Source organism: Cetorhinus maximus, chromosome 29, assembly GCF_964194155.1.
Source record: "Cetorhinus maximus chromosome 29, sCetMax3.hap1.1, whole genome shotgun sequence".
Classification (NCBI taxonomy): Eukaryota; Metazoa; Chordata; class Chondrichthyes; order Lamniformes; family Cetorhinidae; genus Cetorhinus; species Cetorhinus maximus.
This window is the reverse complement of record NC_135907.1, coordinates 25883698-25902012: the sequence shown is the minus strand read 5'-3', so window position 1 is coordinate 25902012 and position 18315 is coordinate 25883698. Positions and strand designations below refer to the sequence as shown.

The following is an 18315-nucleotide window of genomic DNA, read 5'->3' as shown; positions in this document are numbered from 1 at the left end:
GCATGGGGGCGCTTGGCATCAGTATGCGGAAAAGAGGCTGTACCGTTGGAGTAGACTTCACTTGAACAGCACTGGGACCAGTGTACTGGTAAATCACACAACTAGGACTGTAGAGATTGTTTCAAACTAAATAGTGAGGGCGAGGCTTCATTTGAGAGGGGATTTAGAAAGTTAATGAAAAAGGACAAAGCAATAATTAAGGGTAGCAATATGGGGAATGATAACCAGAGCATGATAGGAAGATACCGGGCAGACATGAAAGAATGCACCAGCAAACGAGTCAGAGTTGGAAAAAAAATGGTAAAATGCAGAATTAAAGGTTCTTTGTCTGAATGCATATAACATTCATAACAAGATGGTTGAATTGATAGCATGAATACAAATAAATGGGTATGATATGATATCCATTATAGAGACGTGGGTGCGAAGCGACTAAAGCTGGGAACTGAATATTCAAGGCTATTTAACATTTCAAAAAGATAGGATAAAAGGAAAAGGAGATGGGGTAACTCTGTTAATAAAGGATGAGATCAGTACAATAGTGAGAAATAATCTTGGCTTGGAAGATCAAGATTTAGAATCACTTTGGGGGAAGATAAGAATTATCCGGGGAAAGAAATCACTGGTGGGAGTGGTTTACAGGCCCCCTGACAGTAGCTACACTGTAGGACAAAGTATACATCAAGAAATAATGGGGGCTTGAAAGCAAGGTACTGCAAAAATTGTGAGCAATTTTAATCTTCATATAGGTTGGACGAATCAAATTGGCAAAGGTAGCCTTGAGAATGAGTTCACAGAGGATTAATGATCTCATAGTAAAGGATCGTCTAGACCAGAATGATTACAACATTTTTCATTTTGTGGGTGAGAAATTTGGGACTGAAACTAGTGTCTTAAACTTAAATAAAGGCAATTACAAAGGTGTGAAGACTGAGTTGGAAACAGTGAACTGGGGCATTGGCTATAGGTTTGATTCAGTGAGTATGACTATTCAAGCTGATTGACTAGTCTGTGGGACAGCCCACCCAATTCTGGCACAAATACCCAGATGCTAGTGCAAAGGATTTGGCAAGGTCATGTGGGCAGGAGTGCCTTTGTCATTTCCAATTGATGATGGGTGGTAAGTCTGATTTTTTTTAAACTTTTCTATAGTGGTTTGATATGACTGAGTGGTTTGCTAGGCTATTTCAGAGGCAATTTAAGAGTCAACCACATGGCTGTGGGTCTGGAGTCACATGTAGGCCTGTCTGGGTAAGGATGGCAGATTTCTTTCCATAAAGGACATTAGTGAACCAGATAGGTTTTTAACAACGATCCCTTGTTATATGGTCACCAGTAATGAGACTACCTTTTTATTCCATATTTATTAGTAATTAATTGAATTTAAATACCCCCAGCTGCCATGCTGGGATCTGACCTCATGTCTCTGGTGCATTAGTCTAGGCCTCTGATCTCATGATTTGCACCAGGGATCATCCTAGTGGCACCAAGCACTACAGCGCCTCACCGACCAGTCGTTCTTCATATGTAAGGCTCCCAAGAGTTTCAGAGACGATCATGATGCTGTCCTCAATGTCTTGATACTCAACACAGACTAAAGATTGAACTTTGGGCTGTCCTACTGTCGACAAGTGAGCATCTCACTATCGGCGCAGCTTCTGTTGCTTTTGAGCCGTGGCTTTCCCCGAGTTATCATTTCACTAACCAGCAAATTCTCTTTAAGAACAAAACTTCCTAAAATAACACAATTAATTACAGGACAGAATGAACCACAAACCATAACAGTTAACAGAGTGTCTTCCTTCTCCAATTGCCAGCAGAATAATACATTCAGGATCTGAGTTTAAAATATGAAAACAGAGAGATGACTTTACCCGGAGGAGATAGTTGAGCCGGGATAGTGCTTCCAGGAATACATCCGCACCTTTATTGGTAAATTCGTATCGCCCAGCAATGAAGAAATAGATGGTCTTATCCAGGTCAAAATCCAAATGGCTAGAAAGAATCAAGATAAAAAATATTTTAAATTCAATAAAGCAATACTTAGAGCGCAAATCTAGGGTGGAGAGACCCTGACGCCAAGGACAGAGCATGAGTTATAATTCTGCGATTAAAAATCTGAAACAAAGGCAAAGTGTGCTGAAAGTACAGAGATGAGTCAGCGCATGTGAGGAAACAAGGTGGTCAGTCCTTCATTAGGACTCAACAATACATTTTGATAGACTCAGAAAAAAGGAAAAGAGAAATAAAAGAGCAAATCCTGATGAGGTGACTTGTGCCCCAAAACCAATAGATGATGTTCATATCAGACAATAAAAAAAGTCAAAGCCAAGGAAGAGAGGAAAAGATAGGCTGAAGGTTTCTGGATCATGTCACCCCTGTGGGGAGTCAATACCTTTGGTGCTGTCTGCGTTTATTCTCTTCTCTGGGCCAATGCCTCTATCTTATTTTTCCAGCTACTCCCATTTTAATTTGAGGCCTGATTTACACCCTTGTAATCCAGCTTTATACAATTTTGGACAATGTAATACAGCAAGAACATTAGAGCTATGAGATAAGTGAAAAATAAATACCAGGGATGAAAGAGTGCAATTATGAATAAATAGGACACTGAGGAGGGCACAATGATATAACAGAAATATTCAAAATTATGAAAGAGTTTGATAGAGTAAAACGTGGACATTATTTAATAAGAAGAATAAACCTTGATCAATACTCAAAGCCTAGTGAGGGGGTTAGGATTTTTCACATAATCAGTTATAGAATATATAATACATTACCACAGTAACAAGTGCAGTTTAATCAATCATGTTTGCACAAAACAAGATAAATACAAAGAGAAAAATGTTAAAAGATATGGAGTGAGAGGAGAATAATGTGATTAAATGCCTGCCAATTAACGGGAGCACGGTCATTACAGGGCACAATGTCACTTTGTTTCTAGAACACTATACTTATAATATCAATGAGCTATAGAAACTCCTTGTCCTACCCATAGAAATGGCCCCTGACAAACTCCTGAATCCGCATCTTGTTCTTTGAGTGTAAATTCTGAAACTCATGAATTGCAGAAAATGTCTTCAAATTCAGTCCATTTGGAGTCACTACATCTAATGGAAAGAAAAAGGAACTAAACATTGAGAGGAGAGGAACTCTGAGGAACAATTACCTGAGAGAATCACTGTTACCTTAGCAATCCTGTGATAGACCTTCCGAATTCAGTTATTCTGTACCTGAATTTACACCTTCGACCCCATGACTTATTGGCCACTCGAGCCAACTTACACCCAGGCAGCCAATCTCAAGGCTCTTACATTCCATACAGGCAAGAGTAAAACCAAAGGAGGACAATCTAATGAAGCTGTACAATGGGGGAACAGCATTGGAAGATGATGATCTGGTCATCAGTGTCAAAGAAACGGTTACAGGAAGACAATGAGAGATAATGCACCAGTCATAGAGGATATGCTTTGTGGTTTTGGTTAGGGTTGCCTTAAAACCGTGGGACAGGAGTATTAGAATTCACACACGATGATAACAGGGCTCTTAAATAGCAGTAGGACAGCCTGTAAATTTGATCATTTAAAGACACATTCAATGCCCTCCTGATTAATTAACACTAATGTGTTTCACTCACGAGGTTTGCATTTGAGTAGATGTTCTGCCTCCACTGCTGTGATATGTGACACTGTTGTAAAAACATGAGTACAATGTACTGCCGCTCGCTCCATGCAATATCGATGGTAGATCTGCCTCTCTCCTGCCTCCCGATCTGCATCAAACTGAAACAAAGACCATCAGTGTCACCATCACATGGCTTCCAGCAGTGGACTAATGCCCAATAACTGGACACTAGTGAGTTCCTTTAAGCAAAGACATGACTTTCAAGGCCCTGAATTTCCTCAAGGATTACAATGAACTCCTGGGCAACTCTGCTGGGAGTCCAGGATTGTTTGCTTCAGTGTCAACAGGAGAAAGCGAAGGAAATCATCCAAGATTTGTTAATAAAGAAGTAGAAAAGACCGCCAACAAATGAATTAAGAATCTTACAGGATTGAGTGCCCTAAAAACTGATAAAACTCTAAAACCATATAACACACACCCTTGATCATCTAATGAGTAAAAGGGGGACAAACCACTTTTATAAATTTATTTCTGACAAAAGTGAGGCAAATATTGCCGATCTGCTCAACAAAGGGAAGGGAATAAAACCAGGCAACAACTGAGAGGGATTAATAAGAAAACAATTAAACTGTAAATAGAGATAAGAAAGAAAGGATTGTCCTTGAAGGAGAAATGACAGAATCCATTTGGTTAAAGTTGAGAAGCAAAGAAGGCATGATCATGTTAGAGTGAGCATTTTATAGATCTCTAAATAGTGAGAGAGAGATAGCAGAGCAAACCTGCATGGGAATTACTGAGATTGGCAACACTGTAGATTGCTGATAAATACCCTAATATCGATTGGAATATTGTTAGAGTAAAGAGTAAACAATGTTAAAGTTGAGTAAAGGACAAATCTGGAGCCAATCTTTTCCTTGACACAGGTTTATTCACAAAACCATAAGCACAGACTCCCCTTTTACTCCCCACCCCAACCCTGCTGTAAACCAGTACTTAGATACCTAAGAATAATTCCCTAATCTTTCCTCAATTAGTAACAGCTGGTCTTACTTACAAACTAAAGTTATGCACTTCATATTGTAACAGGATTCCAACATTAACAAATTCCCTTCTTTCTTAAAGAAAAAAATAACTACTGCATTTCTATTTTCAGACAATAAAAACTGCTGAAAGCGAAATAAATCACACATTTGAGACTCCCAGCATGAGTTGTCCTTCTTCCAATACTCCCAATAATTTCTCACTGAAGTGTTCCTTTTGGTAAAACAATCTGATAACTGATGTCTTGCGTCTATCCATTTGAGTTTGGTTTTGTTCCACCATTTGTTTTAAACTTGCAATATCAATTCTTCATTTTTTTTCAATTACACACTTTGTGGAGTGTACGTTATCACAAAGTGAATGGTTGTCTATATAACGTTCCATTGGTACATTTTCTTTGGTATTTCCCTCATTTAGAATTTCTCCGAATACCTTTGATAAAGAGAGTCCCACTTCACCTTCAGTAAGTGCAAGAATTTCAGTAGCCAGAGTACTTTTTACTATTCTCCTTATTTTCTTGGCTTCCCAAGCCAAGGGGCAACATTTTCCACTTTCCCCCATTAGAAATATTATAAAATCCACTGCACTCGAAAACCCATCACAAAAGGTTTGCACGAGAGGCATCACTAAAGCTTTCTGTCTGCATGTAAAGCATTCAATTGGTCCTGCATGGGATGGCCACTCGTTTGAAAGGCTTTAGTGTGTTGCTGTCTCCAAACATAAGGCAGTTGGGGCTTTCATATTCTTTAACTTTATGCCGATCTTCCTTGTCAAGAAATTCCAAGTAGCAATTGAGCCAATCCACCCGGCGCACTGTTAGAGATGTGACTGTGATCCAACACCACACAGTTGAATGAATCAAAACGCTCATCACTGGACTCGAACTTGCAGCAAGCAATCCAATTTCTTCAGGCCAGTCATCATCATCATTCTCAGCATCAGAACTGCCTGTTTCACGGTTACCTCAAGACACAATTTTTTTTTGTTTAGGGCAAATCATGAGAATGACATAAAAGGAAGTGTAGTGGAACAGACAGAGAAATGGTTGAAAGGAGACAGAAAATGGCATTAATGGATGTCTCGTAAACAGACAGGCAGCAAAATCCTCTAGGGCCAGAGTTCTGAGTTTGGCGGGCGGGTGTGGTTGGCAGGTCCGGGAGTGGGTGGGAAACAGCCCGCTGCCCACGGTCAGCCCCAAACCGTGATTTCACGCTGACCGGCCAATTAAGGCAGCTCCCCAATGGTCAGGAAGGGGCGGGCGGGTACAGGGTCCAATGATGACCAGCGGCCAGTTTAAAACTGGCAGAGTCAGGCCCTGGTAGGCTGCCAACAAAGGAGACATCTTCGGTGTTGTCTGCAGGAGATTAAAACTTATGGATTCGAATGCAGGTGCAGACGTCAGGCGGGAGGGCAGGTTGGGTGGGCACTCGGCCCCCCTGGTTTTCGGATGAGTGCCTCGCGGTCCTCCTGGAGGAGGTACCTGCCAGGGGGGACACCCTTGTACCCAGAGATGGAAGGAGGAGGTCAGTGCACCTGACAATAAGATCTTGGGAGGAGGTGGCAGTGCTGGTCAGCAGCCAGGATATGGTGCGTTACACCTGGGTCCAGTGCCACAAGAGGCTTATCGGCCTGCTGAGCTCAGCAAGGGAGAATACCGTGTTGGCATGGGTCAGTGTGGTGAAGTGTTAAGGTCTGGCCATCCCCTGTGGAGCTCAGGGGTGTTAGAGTCTGAGTGCCAGCTGTCAATGGCGCCGGAGCTGGCCAAGGGGGTGAGCCCTAGCTGCTTGGATCGAGTGCCCTGCGGCTCGAGGGCCACGACTCGGATGTGCCCTGTGAGGTGTCCCTCAGCTGGGGTTGGCCAGGCTGCGATGGGGCTGCAGGTAGAGAGGGGACTGATCAACGCTCCTCTGTCCTTTCAGGAGAAGACAGGTCATAACAACATTGAGAGGTCGCGGACAGGCGGAGGCCCCACTAACCTCGTAATCCTGACCAGATTTGAGCAGGAGGCCTTGGAGCTGGAGAGGCGCCAGGCACCTCGGTCAGCCGGCCGTGGAGAGATGGGGGTATCAGATGAAGGTAAGAGTGCAGAGCACAGGGGTGAGAGTTCAGGTGGTGCAAACATTCGAGTGCAGTCTCTTCATTGATGGGAGCCTCAAACCTGGAGTCCCCATTGATCAGTGAAAGACGATGGCACCATGATGCAGATCTCCATTGTCTGACCAGGGTGCCTGGTCTGCACAGTGACAGTGCGATGACCTAAACTAGTGACACGTCTTTGTTCTCCCTTAGATTTTCCACCATGCGTCCAATCGCAGGGCCCCAAATACCCACCCCTGACACCCAGTTCTCCAACCTATCCTCATAAGACAACCAGACCCTGTTTCTCAGAATCATTCCAATAATTTTCCCACCACCAAATTCAGACTGACTGGCCCATTATTATTTGGCCTATCACTCGCATCCTTTTTAAATAATGGCACAACATTCACAGATCTCCAATCCTCTGGGACCTCGCCTGTATCCAGTGGGGATTGGAAAATGATCCTCAGAGCATCTGTTATTTCCTCCCTGGCTTCCTTTAACAGCCTGGGATACAATCCATCCAGCCCTGGTGATTTATCCACCTTCAAGGATGCCAGTCCCTCCAGTACTTCCTCTCTCACTATGCTTATTGTATCTATTTCACACTCCTCTTTAACTAGAATGTCTGCATCATCCCTCTCAGTGAGGACAGAGACAAAGTACTCATTAAGAACCCTGCCCACACCTTCTGCATCAATCCACAAGTTACCATGTACATCTCTGATAGGCCCAACCCTTTCCTTAGTTATTCTCTTGTTCTTAATGTACCAGTAAAACATCTTTGGGTTTCCTTTAATTTTACCTGCTGATATTCTTTCATACCCTTCCTTTGCTTTCCTAATTTCCATTTTTACTTCACCCCTGTACTTTCTATACTCTGTTCGGCTTCCTACAGTATTAAGTCTTTTGTGACTGTAATAGCTTTTTTTTCTCTGCTTTACCTTGACCTATATGCTTCTGGATAACCAGGGGGCTCTAGATTTGGCAGCACCACCCTTTTTCTTTGTGGGGACACGTCTACACTGTGTCTGTAGAATCTCGCCTTTGAATGCCTCCCACTGATGTGACAGAGTTTTTCCTTCAAGTGAGTGGTTGTATCCAGTCCACTTTCACCAAATCAATTCTCAGCTTTGTACAATTTGCCTTCCCTCAATTTATAACTTTTAACCATGTTCTATTTTTTCCTTTTCCACAATGATGCTTTGTCTAACTGTGTTATGAACACTATCATCAACATGATTCCCCTCTGCTACTTCATCCACTAGCCCAGCTTCATTTCCTAAGACTAAATCTAGATTTGCACCCCCTCTCATTGGGTTTGTTACATGCTGGCTAAAAAAGTTCTCTTGAATGCAGTTCAAGAATTATGCACCCTCTGTGCCCTTCACACTCTTCATATCCCAGTTGATGTTAGGGTAGTTGGAAGTCCCCAACTATTATTGCCCAATCCTGGACACATTCAAGAAATTCACCATAAGGATATGTTCTAGCCTGCTTGTTCCAATCTATATGAAAGTTATAATCTCCCATTAAAATTACTTAGCTCTCAGTGATTGTCTAATCTTTATATATATATGCAATCTACCACTTCACAGCTACTACACAACTCACACTTTAGTCTGAAATGCTTTTCTTTTTTATAATTCTACCACCTGCTTACCACTCGTTAAATCCTCTTTCATTGAAATTATTTCATCCTTAATCATTAAGTTTACACCTCCACCACCTGCACCCCCATCTTTTCTGTAGACCTGATAACCTGGTATGTTTAGTTCCCAGTCCTGACTTCTTGTAGCAGTATCTCATGTATGGCTCCCATGTCCTACCCTCCAGGTTGAATTTGTTCCTACAATTCATTCAATTTGTTCCTTATACTCCATTCATTTATATGAAGAATGCTGGGCCACAGACCCTAATCTGTTCTTCAACTCTAATATTTTACTCATGTGTTTCTCATTTCTCTCTCCTTGTTTAATCACTTTACATCTTACAGTTTTGCCATTATTTACATTGCCTAAAGAACAATTTCCGATTGTTACTTTATTCTCTTCCCTTTTATTTATGAATTATTATTAATACTTCCTTTGCTACCTGAGAAAATGCTTAACCCTCCCATTTACTAATTTAAACTCCTTGTCACTTCCCTATTTATCCTTCCCACTACAACCACGGTCCCAGCCCAATACTGACGGAGACTGAGCCAATGGTTCTCTCCTTCCTGTCCCAATACTGATGGAGACTGAGCCAATGGTCCTCTTCCTTCCTGTCCCAATACTGATGGAGACTGAGCCAATGGTCTTCTCCTTCCTGTCCCAATACTGATGGAGACTGAGCCAATGGTCCTCTTCCTTCCTGTCCCAATACTGATGGAGACTGAGCCAATGGTCCTCTTCCTTCCTGTCCCAATACTGATGGAGACTGAGCCAATGGTCCTCTCCTTCCTGTCCCAATACTGATGGAGACTGAGCCAATGGTCCTCTTCCTTCCTGTCCCAATACTGATGGAGACTGAGACAATGGTCCTCTTCCTTCCTGTCCCAATACTGATGGAGACTGAGCCAATGGTCCTCTCCTTCCTGTCCCAATACTGATGGAGACCGAGCCTATGGTCCTCTCCTTCCTGTCCCAATACTGATGCCAGGGTCCCATGAACTGAAACCGCACTTTCATTTCTTCAGCAATATGTGTTCCGAATATGCTTTTTTAAAATTCATTCATGGGATGTGGGCTTCGCTGGCTGGGCCAGCATTTATTGCCCATCCCTAGTTGCCCTTGAGTAGGTGGTGGTGGTGAGCTGCCTTCTTGAACTGCTGCAGTCCATGTGGTGTAGGTACACCCACAGTGCTGTTAGGGAGGGAGTTCCAGGATTTTGACCCAGTGACAGTGAAGGAACGGCGATATATTTCCAAGTCAGGATGGTGAGTGGCTTGGAGGGGAACTTCCAGGCGGTGGTGTTCCCATCTATCTGCTGCCCTTGTCCTTCTAGGTGGTAGTGGTCGTGGGTTTGGAAGGTGCTGTCGAAGGAGCCTTGGTGAGTTCCTGCAGTGTATCTTGTAGATGGTACACACTGCTGCTACTGTGCATTGGCAGTGGAGGGAGTGAATGTTTATGGATGGGGTGCCAATCAAGCGGCTGCTTTGTCCTGGATGGTGTAAAGCTTCGAGTGTTGTGGGAGCTGCACTCATCCAGGCAAGTGGAGACTATTCTATCACACTTCTGACTTGTGCCTTGTAGATGGTGGACAGGCTTAGGGGAGTCAGGAGGTGAGTTATTCATCGCATGATTCCTAGCCTCTGACCTGCCCTTGTAGCCACAGTACTTATATGGCTGGTCCAGTTCAGTTTCTGATCAATGGTAACCCCCAGGATGTTGATAGTGGGGGATTCAGTGATGGTAATGCCATTGAACGTCAAGGGGCAAAGGTTGGATTCTCTCTTGTTGGAGATAGTCATTGCCTGGTACTTGTGTGGCGTGAATGTTACTTGCCACTTGTCAGCCCAAGCCTGGATATTGTCCAGGTCTTGCTGCATTTGGACATGGACTGCTTCAATCTCTGAGGAGTCATGAATGGTGCTGAACATTGTGCAATCATCAGTGAACATCCCCACTTCTGACCTTATGATGGAAGGAAGGTCATTGATGAAGCAACTGAAGATGGTTGGGCCGAGGACACTACCCTGAGGAACTCCTGCAGTGATGTCCTGGAGCTGAGGTGACTGACCTCCAACAACCACAACCGTCTTCCTTTGAGCTGGGTATGACTCCAATCAGCGGAGAGTTTTCCCCCCAATTCCCATTGACTCCAGTTTTGCTAGGGCTCCTTGATGCCACACTCGGTCAAATGCTGCCTTGATGTCAAGGGCAGTCACTCTCACCTCACCTCGGGAGTTCAGCTCTTTAGTCCATGTTTGAACCAAGGCTGTAATGAGGCCAGGAGCTGAGTGGCCCTGGCGGAACCCAAACTGGGCATCAGTGAGCAGGTTATTGCTAAGCAAGTGTTGCTTATTCCTACACCAATTTGCACATGGCTTGGGTAGTAATCTAGAGGTTTCAACCCTTGAGGTCCTATTCTTTAACTTAGCTCCTAGTTCCTGACAGGACCTACGGCCTAACCTTCCCTCTGTTGTTGGTCTCAATATGGACCCTCCTGCTCCAACATCCTTTCAGCCTGGTCTGAGATGTCCCTTATCCTGTAACCCGGCCGGGTAACCTACCACCTGGAGCTCTTACCTCCCTAATTATTGAAACGCGCACAGCTGCCACCCTCCACCCACCTCCCTCTACGTCCGGACATTGTCCGCATCCTACATTTTCACCACTTTAAACCTGTCCTGTTCTATCTATTTTGTGCCTAAAGAAGATGGCCTCATATTTCTAATTTGAAGTTTCCATCTTCACTATTTCTGGTGCTGTCGGTCAGTCTTGGTGTAGCTTTTTAATCTCGTTGTCTAAGTTGTTCATTAATATGGTGAATAGTTGACACTGATCTTTGTGGGACACCCTACCAGTTATCACCATTATCCCTACTCTCTGTCTCCTGTCATTCAGCTCGTTTCTCACAGAGACATTTGAACAGATAGAAATAGATCGGATATTTCAGCAAATCTAAGGAAAATCAGGCCCTCAATCTTATTCTGTATCTTCGAACAAAAACACCAGAGCTCCCAGAACAGCAGCTGCAAACATCTGTTTTATGTCCTTTCTCGCAGGGATTCACCATCTCCCTGAGCAGGTCTGCGGAGAAATCCCACAGCGGGACAGACAGGAGACTCCGGGAGCTCGGGGGAAATTATTAACCTGCTCAGCAGCAAATTGACGGAACCAATTGTCCAAACTTAGACAAATGGATTTCAATCCAGTGAAATCCTTGTTAATGTCAGCTCAGCGAATATTGTCTCACTTTAACATCGCTCATAAAGTCCTGTCAAAATATCTGTTTCACGTTGTTAATGTCACTTTAACATCGTTTACCACAGATTTCCTCTTCTATTCCTGACTTTACCCCAATATTCCCCCCCCCACCTTTACCCTCAGCTCCTCTTCATCCCATTCCTGCCCTTCCCTCCCCCCCATTACTGACCCCCCCTTCCCTCCCCCCCCATTACTGACCCCCCCCTTCCCTCCCCCCCTTCCCTCCCCCCCATTACTGACCCCCCCCTTCCCTCCCCCCCTTCCCTCCCCCCCATTACTGACCCCCCCCTTCCCTCCCCCCCCTTCCCTCCCCCCATTACTGACCCCCCCCTTCCCTCCCCCCCTTCCCTCCCCCCCCATTACTGACCCCCCCCTTCCCTCCCCCCCCATTACTGACCCCCCCATTACTGACCCCCCCCTTCCCTCCCCCCCTTCCCTCCCCCCCATTACTGACCCCCCCCTTCCCTCCCCCCCCTTCCCTCCCCCCCCATTACTGACCCCCCCCTTCCCTCCCCCCCATTACTGACCCCCCCCTTCCCTCCCCCCCCTTCCCTCCCCCCCCATTACTGACCCCCCCCTTCCCTCCCCCCCCATTACTGACCCCCCCTTCCCTCCCCCCCCATTACTGACCCCCCCTTCCCTCCCCCCCCATTACTGACCCCCCCCTTCCCTCCCCCCCATTACTGACCCCCCTTCCCTCCCCCCACCCCACCTGCCTCTAGGCCTCTGTCCCTCAGCTGTTCCCAGCCTCTGCCTCTCCTGCTGCCTCTGCTCCCGGCTTCCAACTCAGGTCCTGGGCTCCACCTAGTGTCAGGAGTTGGTCGGTGCTGATAGTCCAAGAATCTCGACCACTACCTACACCAACAACCTCCTGCCTCTACATGGAGCCTGGTCAATCTAAAAGTACTGCACTGAGGTGAATGCTGTCATTTATTTTAAGAATTTAATTGTATTATAAATTGCATTTCTTTTATATTTAGTGATGCATTTTATTTTACAAGTTATTTCATCTAGGTATGCACAGTGCCGCACATACACAGGACAGTATTTCAACTTGTACATTGGTCCTTCTGGGTGAGAACATCTGAAGGAATCTAACTCTGACTTTAATGTTGATCCCTGTGGGAACCGATTCATTTAAAGTCATTCCACTCAAAGTCGCAATTTTCAGGAACGCAACCACAACTTTAAGTGAGGACTTTATTGTATTGGCAAATGTGAGGTTGCTCACTTTGGAGTGACCAATAAAACAGGGTACTTCCTAAACGGTGAAAAACTAGACATAACGAAGGTCCCAAGATACTTGAGGATCCAGGTTATTAAAATGTCATGAATAGATACAGAAAATAATCATAAAGGTTCATGGAATGCTAGCCTTTATATCTAAAGGAACAGAATGCAAGGAGGGTAAAAGCGATGCTTCAGCTGGACAGAGCCCTGGTTAGATAACACCTGGTATACTGTGAGTCATTCTGTGCAACACAGCTTAGGAAGGATATATTGTACAGTGCTGATCAACTACAATGGTACCTGGACTCCAGGGGTGATTATACAAGGAGAGGTTAGTATAGATTACCTGAAAATTAAAGGATTAAAGGGTGATTTGGTCAAAGTTTTCAAGATATTAAGGGGGACAGGTAGAGTAGATTTGATGAAAGTATTTCTTCTAGTTGGGGAACCTGAAACTATAGTTCTGAAAACTGAGTTCTGAAGAAGAGTCATACAGACTCAAAATGTTAACTGGGTCTCTCTCTCCACAGATCCTGCTAGACCTGCAGAGGTTTTCCAGCATTTTCTGTTATTATTTCAGATTTCCAGCATCTGCAGTATTTTGCTTTTATTGATAGTTTTTTGTTAGCCAAAGATATTGAGGGATATGGGGCAAAGGTGGATATATAGAGTTAGGTCACAGTTCAACCATGACATCACTGAACATTGAAACAGGCTCATGGAACTAAATAGCACAGATTCCTGTTCCTACAAGTTGGAGAAACTTTTACAATGTAAAATATTGCAACATGCAATGTATTACCATGAGTGGTGATTGAGAAGGTGCTTAATGTAGTATAAGGGTCTGGCACATATAGAGTTAATGTGGGACTGAGTGCAGTACCACCCACACAGTGATGTAAGAGAGCACATGACCCACCCCCAGGGTCAGCCTAGTGTTGGACAGAGCCATGTGTACCAGCAAGCATGGAAACAGCTCCCAGCTTGTACCCTTTACTGTATATTTGTAAATAGTACTAGTGTCAATAAAGCCTCACAGTAAACCTACGTATGACCACGAAAACTCCTTCAGACCTACCAAACTGTAACCGACACCCCCACATGGCATGGAATAAAGCCCAAAACCTCACAGAAAATGCAAAGAGAAACTAAAATGCTGGAAGACTGAGAAAAAAGTGCAGCAGTTTGACCTGAAAAGGAGCTCCAGAAGCAGAGGAAAAATCGCCAAGAAAAAAAGCTCCAAAGAAAGGCCTGGAAACTGAAGGCAGAGATTGAAAATTCCTTGCTGCAGCAGACGACTCCACTGCAACTCCCAAGGAAATCCAGCTTCTAATCCCAGAACGCACAAAGTCAGCAGACCTATCGAGGGTGGGCTAAATCTTTTAAAACTCCGGGCCACAAGTCCTGAGAAGTCTTTAAAAATTTCAGAAGTGCAGCTTGCAAAAAACTGTCACTAAAAACCTGATCCCTGAGTAGACGCTTTAACACATGGCACCCAAGCTCGCTATGAAAAGACTTATAAATAATCAGTTGAATACTCAGGAAGAATCGCGACTTTTTAAATCCAGATAAAGGCAAGCAAAAGCCAGGATTCGACAAGCTTAAACAGAAATGCTGAGTGAGAGAATTCTGCAAATAGCCGCTCCAGGTTAGCCCTTGTTAAAAATCCTTTTCAAGCTGAGCCCGATTGCCATTGTAGCAGAGCCCGCCAAAACCAGCAAGCGCGGGAAATCCTTTTGTCTCCAAGTGAATGCTGATGCTGTGGTGGCCTAAAGACAACTATAGGGGGGCCCACTCAGCATTGAAAGGGTTAATGGAGCAATTGAATTAAATGCTTGCGCCTAAGAGAAAAACACTACAAACTTGCAGAACAATAGCATCTTTTCTGACCACGAGAGCAGGATGGGCCTTGAGATATTCCATGTGTCTCTCTCGGGCCGAATGTAATCAAAGTTGTGATAGTTAAATTATAAACAACTGCACTTGCGATGTAGGAATGGGAATTTACTGGAACATGGATTGGTCAGTTAACGTATGCAAATAAGTGGATTGAGATGAACAAAATTTACTGATTGGTAGTAAAATGCTTTTAAGCAAGTCTTTGTGTATTCTGCTTTGAGACAGTACAATAGCTCTCGCTATATTGTTCTCCCTTGTGCACGAGTAATAAATGGGCTTTCTACGTACGAAATGATGCCTCGGTGTGATTCATCTCTGACAATGCCATGCTGAAATTCAGAACGCTCTTAAAGCAGAACCCACACTTTTAAATTTTTCACCATGGATCAGAATTCCACTCCAGAACCATTTGGACTCATCCAAGAGCCAAACCTAAAGGGAAATTTGGCATCCTTGAGAAGAGAATTTCTAAACTACCAGAGAACATCAGGTCTAAATAGAAAGTCAGAAAAAGTCCAGGTAAATACCTTTTTATCCTGAGGCTTTGGGGAACTTGCAGAAGAAGTAATCCTAATGCAAGGCATTGATGAATTTTCAACCAGTTTCAAGAAATATTAAAAGTTTTTGATGGATATTTTTATCTTTAAGTAGTGAAGCACATGGAGCTTAAAAAGAGGGATAGAAACCCCCAAGTAAAGATACAGAAGGAAGAAGGCACATGAGGGTGCCAGAGAGGCAAAGACCTTTCCAGAAGTCCCAAAAACATATCTTTTTGGAAACTCCGACACATTACCCAAACTGCAAGAGCAGGTGGCAGTGAAGATGGGGCAGGCTATCTGATGAAATCCCAAAGAAACAATCCCTGCAAATGGAAACTGTTCATATTAAAGCTGAATTGGAAGATTTGAAACACAAAATTCAAGCTGAGTATATACCTTTTAAAACACATGACAAACTAAAGTCTTCAATGAACCAAACTGTTCAAGGTCCGAACAAATTGTTGAGGAGTCACAATGGTACAAAGAGGAAATAACAACTGAATTCCATTGTTGGCAAATGGAAGTAGGAGTTGGGAAAACTCAGCCAGATGTACAACCAGGCACAACAGCGGGCAGAAAATGCACTTAAAGAAGTTGCGGCCTTGAAAGACTCTCTGAGGAACCAATGCATGCCCCTGGAACATAAGGAGTTAATAAAGAAATTGAATACTACTTCAACGCAGAAAAAGCTGTGTTGGAACTATCAGTAGTGGCAAAGCAATGCACTGAATCACAGACTGAGAAGGCAAGAGCTGAACAACAAATTAAACAGCTGAAAGAATACCTAACTATCCTTCAAGATCAAGTTCAAATACAGCACATAACCGTTCAACAGCAGGAAGGAATAAAGGCTACCTTGAAAAGCAGAATGGCGGAACAGCAGTACAGACTTGATGAGACTCTTAAATTAAAAGAAAACTCAAGATGAAGTAATTGAGCTTCACAAAGAAAATAAAAACCTGCTAAAGAACCTTAACAAGGATCCCTCGGGTCAAAGTTTGCTTCTCTGGAAAACTACAGAGTAAAGCAAAATGAATTTAATGTCATCCTAAAGAAAGTAACAAACCAGTTGGAAGAGAAGACTCAGAAATGTTCTGTATCCCAGGAGGGAGCCAAGGGTACAAGAAAGAGACTGCTGAAGTAAATGGTTGGACATTTGGAAGAAAACTTGGGAAAACATTACCTTTCCAAAGATGTTAATGAAGAGATTAAAATTAGGAACCTAGAATGACAAGAGCAAGTCGAACTTCTCACAAAAGAGTGTGAAGTGTCTCAAAAACAACTGGCAGAATTGCAATTACAGAGGGTGAGCTTGAAGAATAGTGCAGAGGAGTTGTGCTCTATTAAAGAAAATCTGATCAGCATAGAGAACCAACTTTCACATACAAAAGATGAATTTGTAAATGAAAAACAAGAACTAATGAGAACATTGGAATTGCTCACAGGAAGTAGAACACTTGAAAGGGGACTCAAAATGCTTAAATGATTAACTTATAGAAGCAAATTTGACAAAGATCAATCTTCAATTAAAACTTGATGAACTTCAAGCATCAGAAGTCTCTAGTGAGCATCGTGCAAAATACCTAGAACAGGAGAAAGAAATGCTGATGCATCAGAACAATTGCTTGAAAGCAGAATTAACAACCAAAACTGATGAACTTCTTGAACTTCGCTCCAATCGGGAACAACGTGAAGGTTGAGATACACAACATGGAAGAGCAAATCCAGACTTTGAAAGCAAACAGGAGAAATTCTACGAAACAGACTGGCAATCTAACAAGTGAATTGAAAGAGTCCAAGGAGCAGTCAATGACCATGGAAAAAAATTCCAAACAGAACTGAATGCCCAGATGAAGTTGTCAAACTTATATTAAGAGTTGCACAGATAATTCTGAAACAGAGACAACTCAACTTGCCAGAGTAGTTGCTGAGCTGAATGAAAAGATTCATAGGCTCAAAAAACAACTGGAAAAGACAAAATACACAAAAGTTTTGATAAAATTGTGAAACACGTGGAAAAGAAGTCATCAAAGATTTGGGTAAAATTGTGAAACAAGCGAAAATGAGGATTCCAATTTTGAAATGTAAACTTCCACATACAATTGTGACAACCCACATGATGACAGAAGTAAAAAACGCGACAGGGAGACGACTACAATGTTCATCCCACAAGAAACGGGTTAGAGTAGCGACCACCAGCCAGTGCAACAGCCAATCCGACCAAGTGCAGTTCAACCCGAAAGAATGGAAGAAAAGGATGAAAACATACCCGATACTAAAACAATCTCCAAATCTACAGGAAGAACCGGCAGCGACAGAGCCTACCACTCCTCGGAGAGCAGTGGGAACGAGATATGGAAGGGTTTTCTGGCCTCCAGACTGCCTGAATCTCTGAATTCAAGGACTTGAACGGGGGGAGATGGGGTAGTGAGAATGTAGTGATGACAATGTAAATGTATGATCATAATAATAATGTAAGACATAAGGTAAACTGTAATCACTTAAAATAAATTGGATAAAGGCTTGGGAGAGGTGTAGTGTATGGGTCTGGAACATAGAGGGTTAATGTGGGACTGAGTACAGTAATACTCATACAGTGAAGCAGTGACATGACCCACATCCACGGTCAGTCGAGTCTTAGACAGAGCCATGTGTACCAGCAAGCATGGAGACAGCTCCTAGATAAAGGCAAAATACTGCGGATGCTGGAAATCTGAAACAAAAACAAAAAATGCTAGAAAAACTCAGCAGGTCTGACAGCGTCTGTGGAGAGAAAGACAGAGTTAACATTTCGAGTCCTTCTGACTCTTTTTCAGAACTAAAGAGAAGTAAAAATGTGGTGAAATATATACTGTTTAAGGTGGGGGATGGTACAGGTGAAGCTGGATAGAAGGCCAGCGATAGGTGGAGGCAAAGGAGAGATTGCAAAAGATGTCTTGAGCTAAAGATCAAAGTAGGGTTGATGGTGGTGATACTGGCTAAAGGAGGTG

At 43.5% G+C, this 18315-nt stretch overlaps 1 protein-coding gene across 2 annotated transcripts in view; it reads right to left on the bottom strand.

The window, feature by feature from the left end:
* The window catches only part of LOC144669475 (glycogen [starch] synthase, muscle-like), a 158712-nt gene that overhangs the window by 127560 nt on the left and 12837 nt on the right, over nucleotides 1-18315 (bottom strand). For both annotated transcript variants that reach the window (XM_078531948.1, XM_078531949.1), the window contains exons 5-7: nucleotides 3638-3782; nucleotides 2993-3110; nucleotides 1875-1995 (exon numbers count right to left, since the gene is read on the bottom strand). In XM_078531948.1, coding sequence (XP_078388074.1) covers nucleotides 1875-1995; nucleotides 2993-3110; nucleotides 3638-3782 — 384 coding nt within the window. The remainder of the gene's footprint in view (nucleotides 1-1874; nucleotides 1996-2992; nucleotides 3111-3637; nucleotides 3783-18315) is intronic.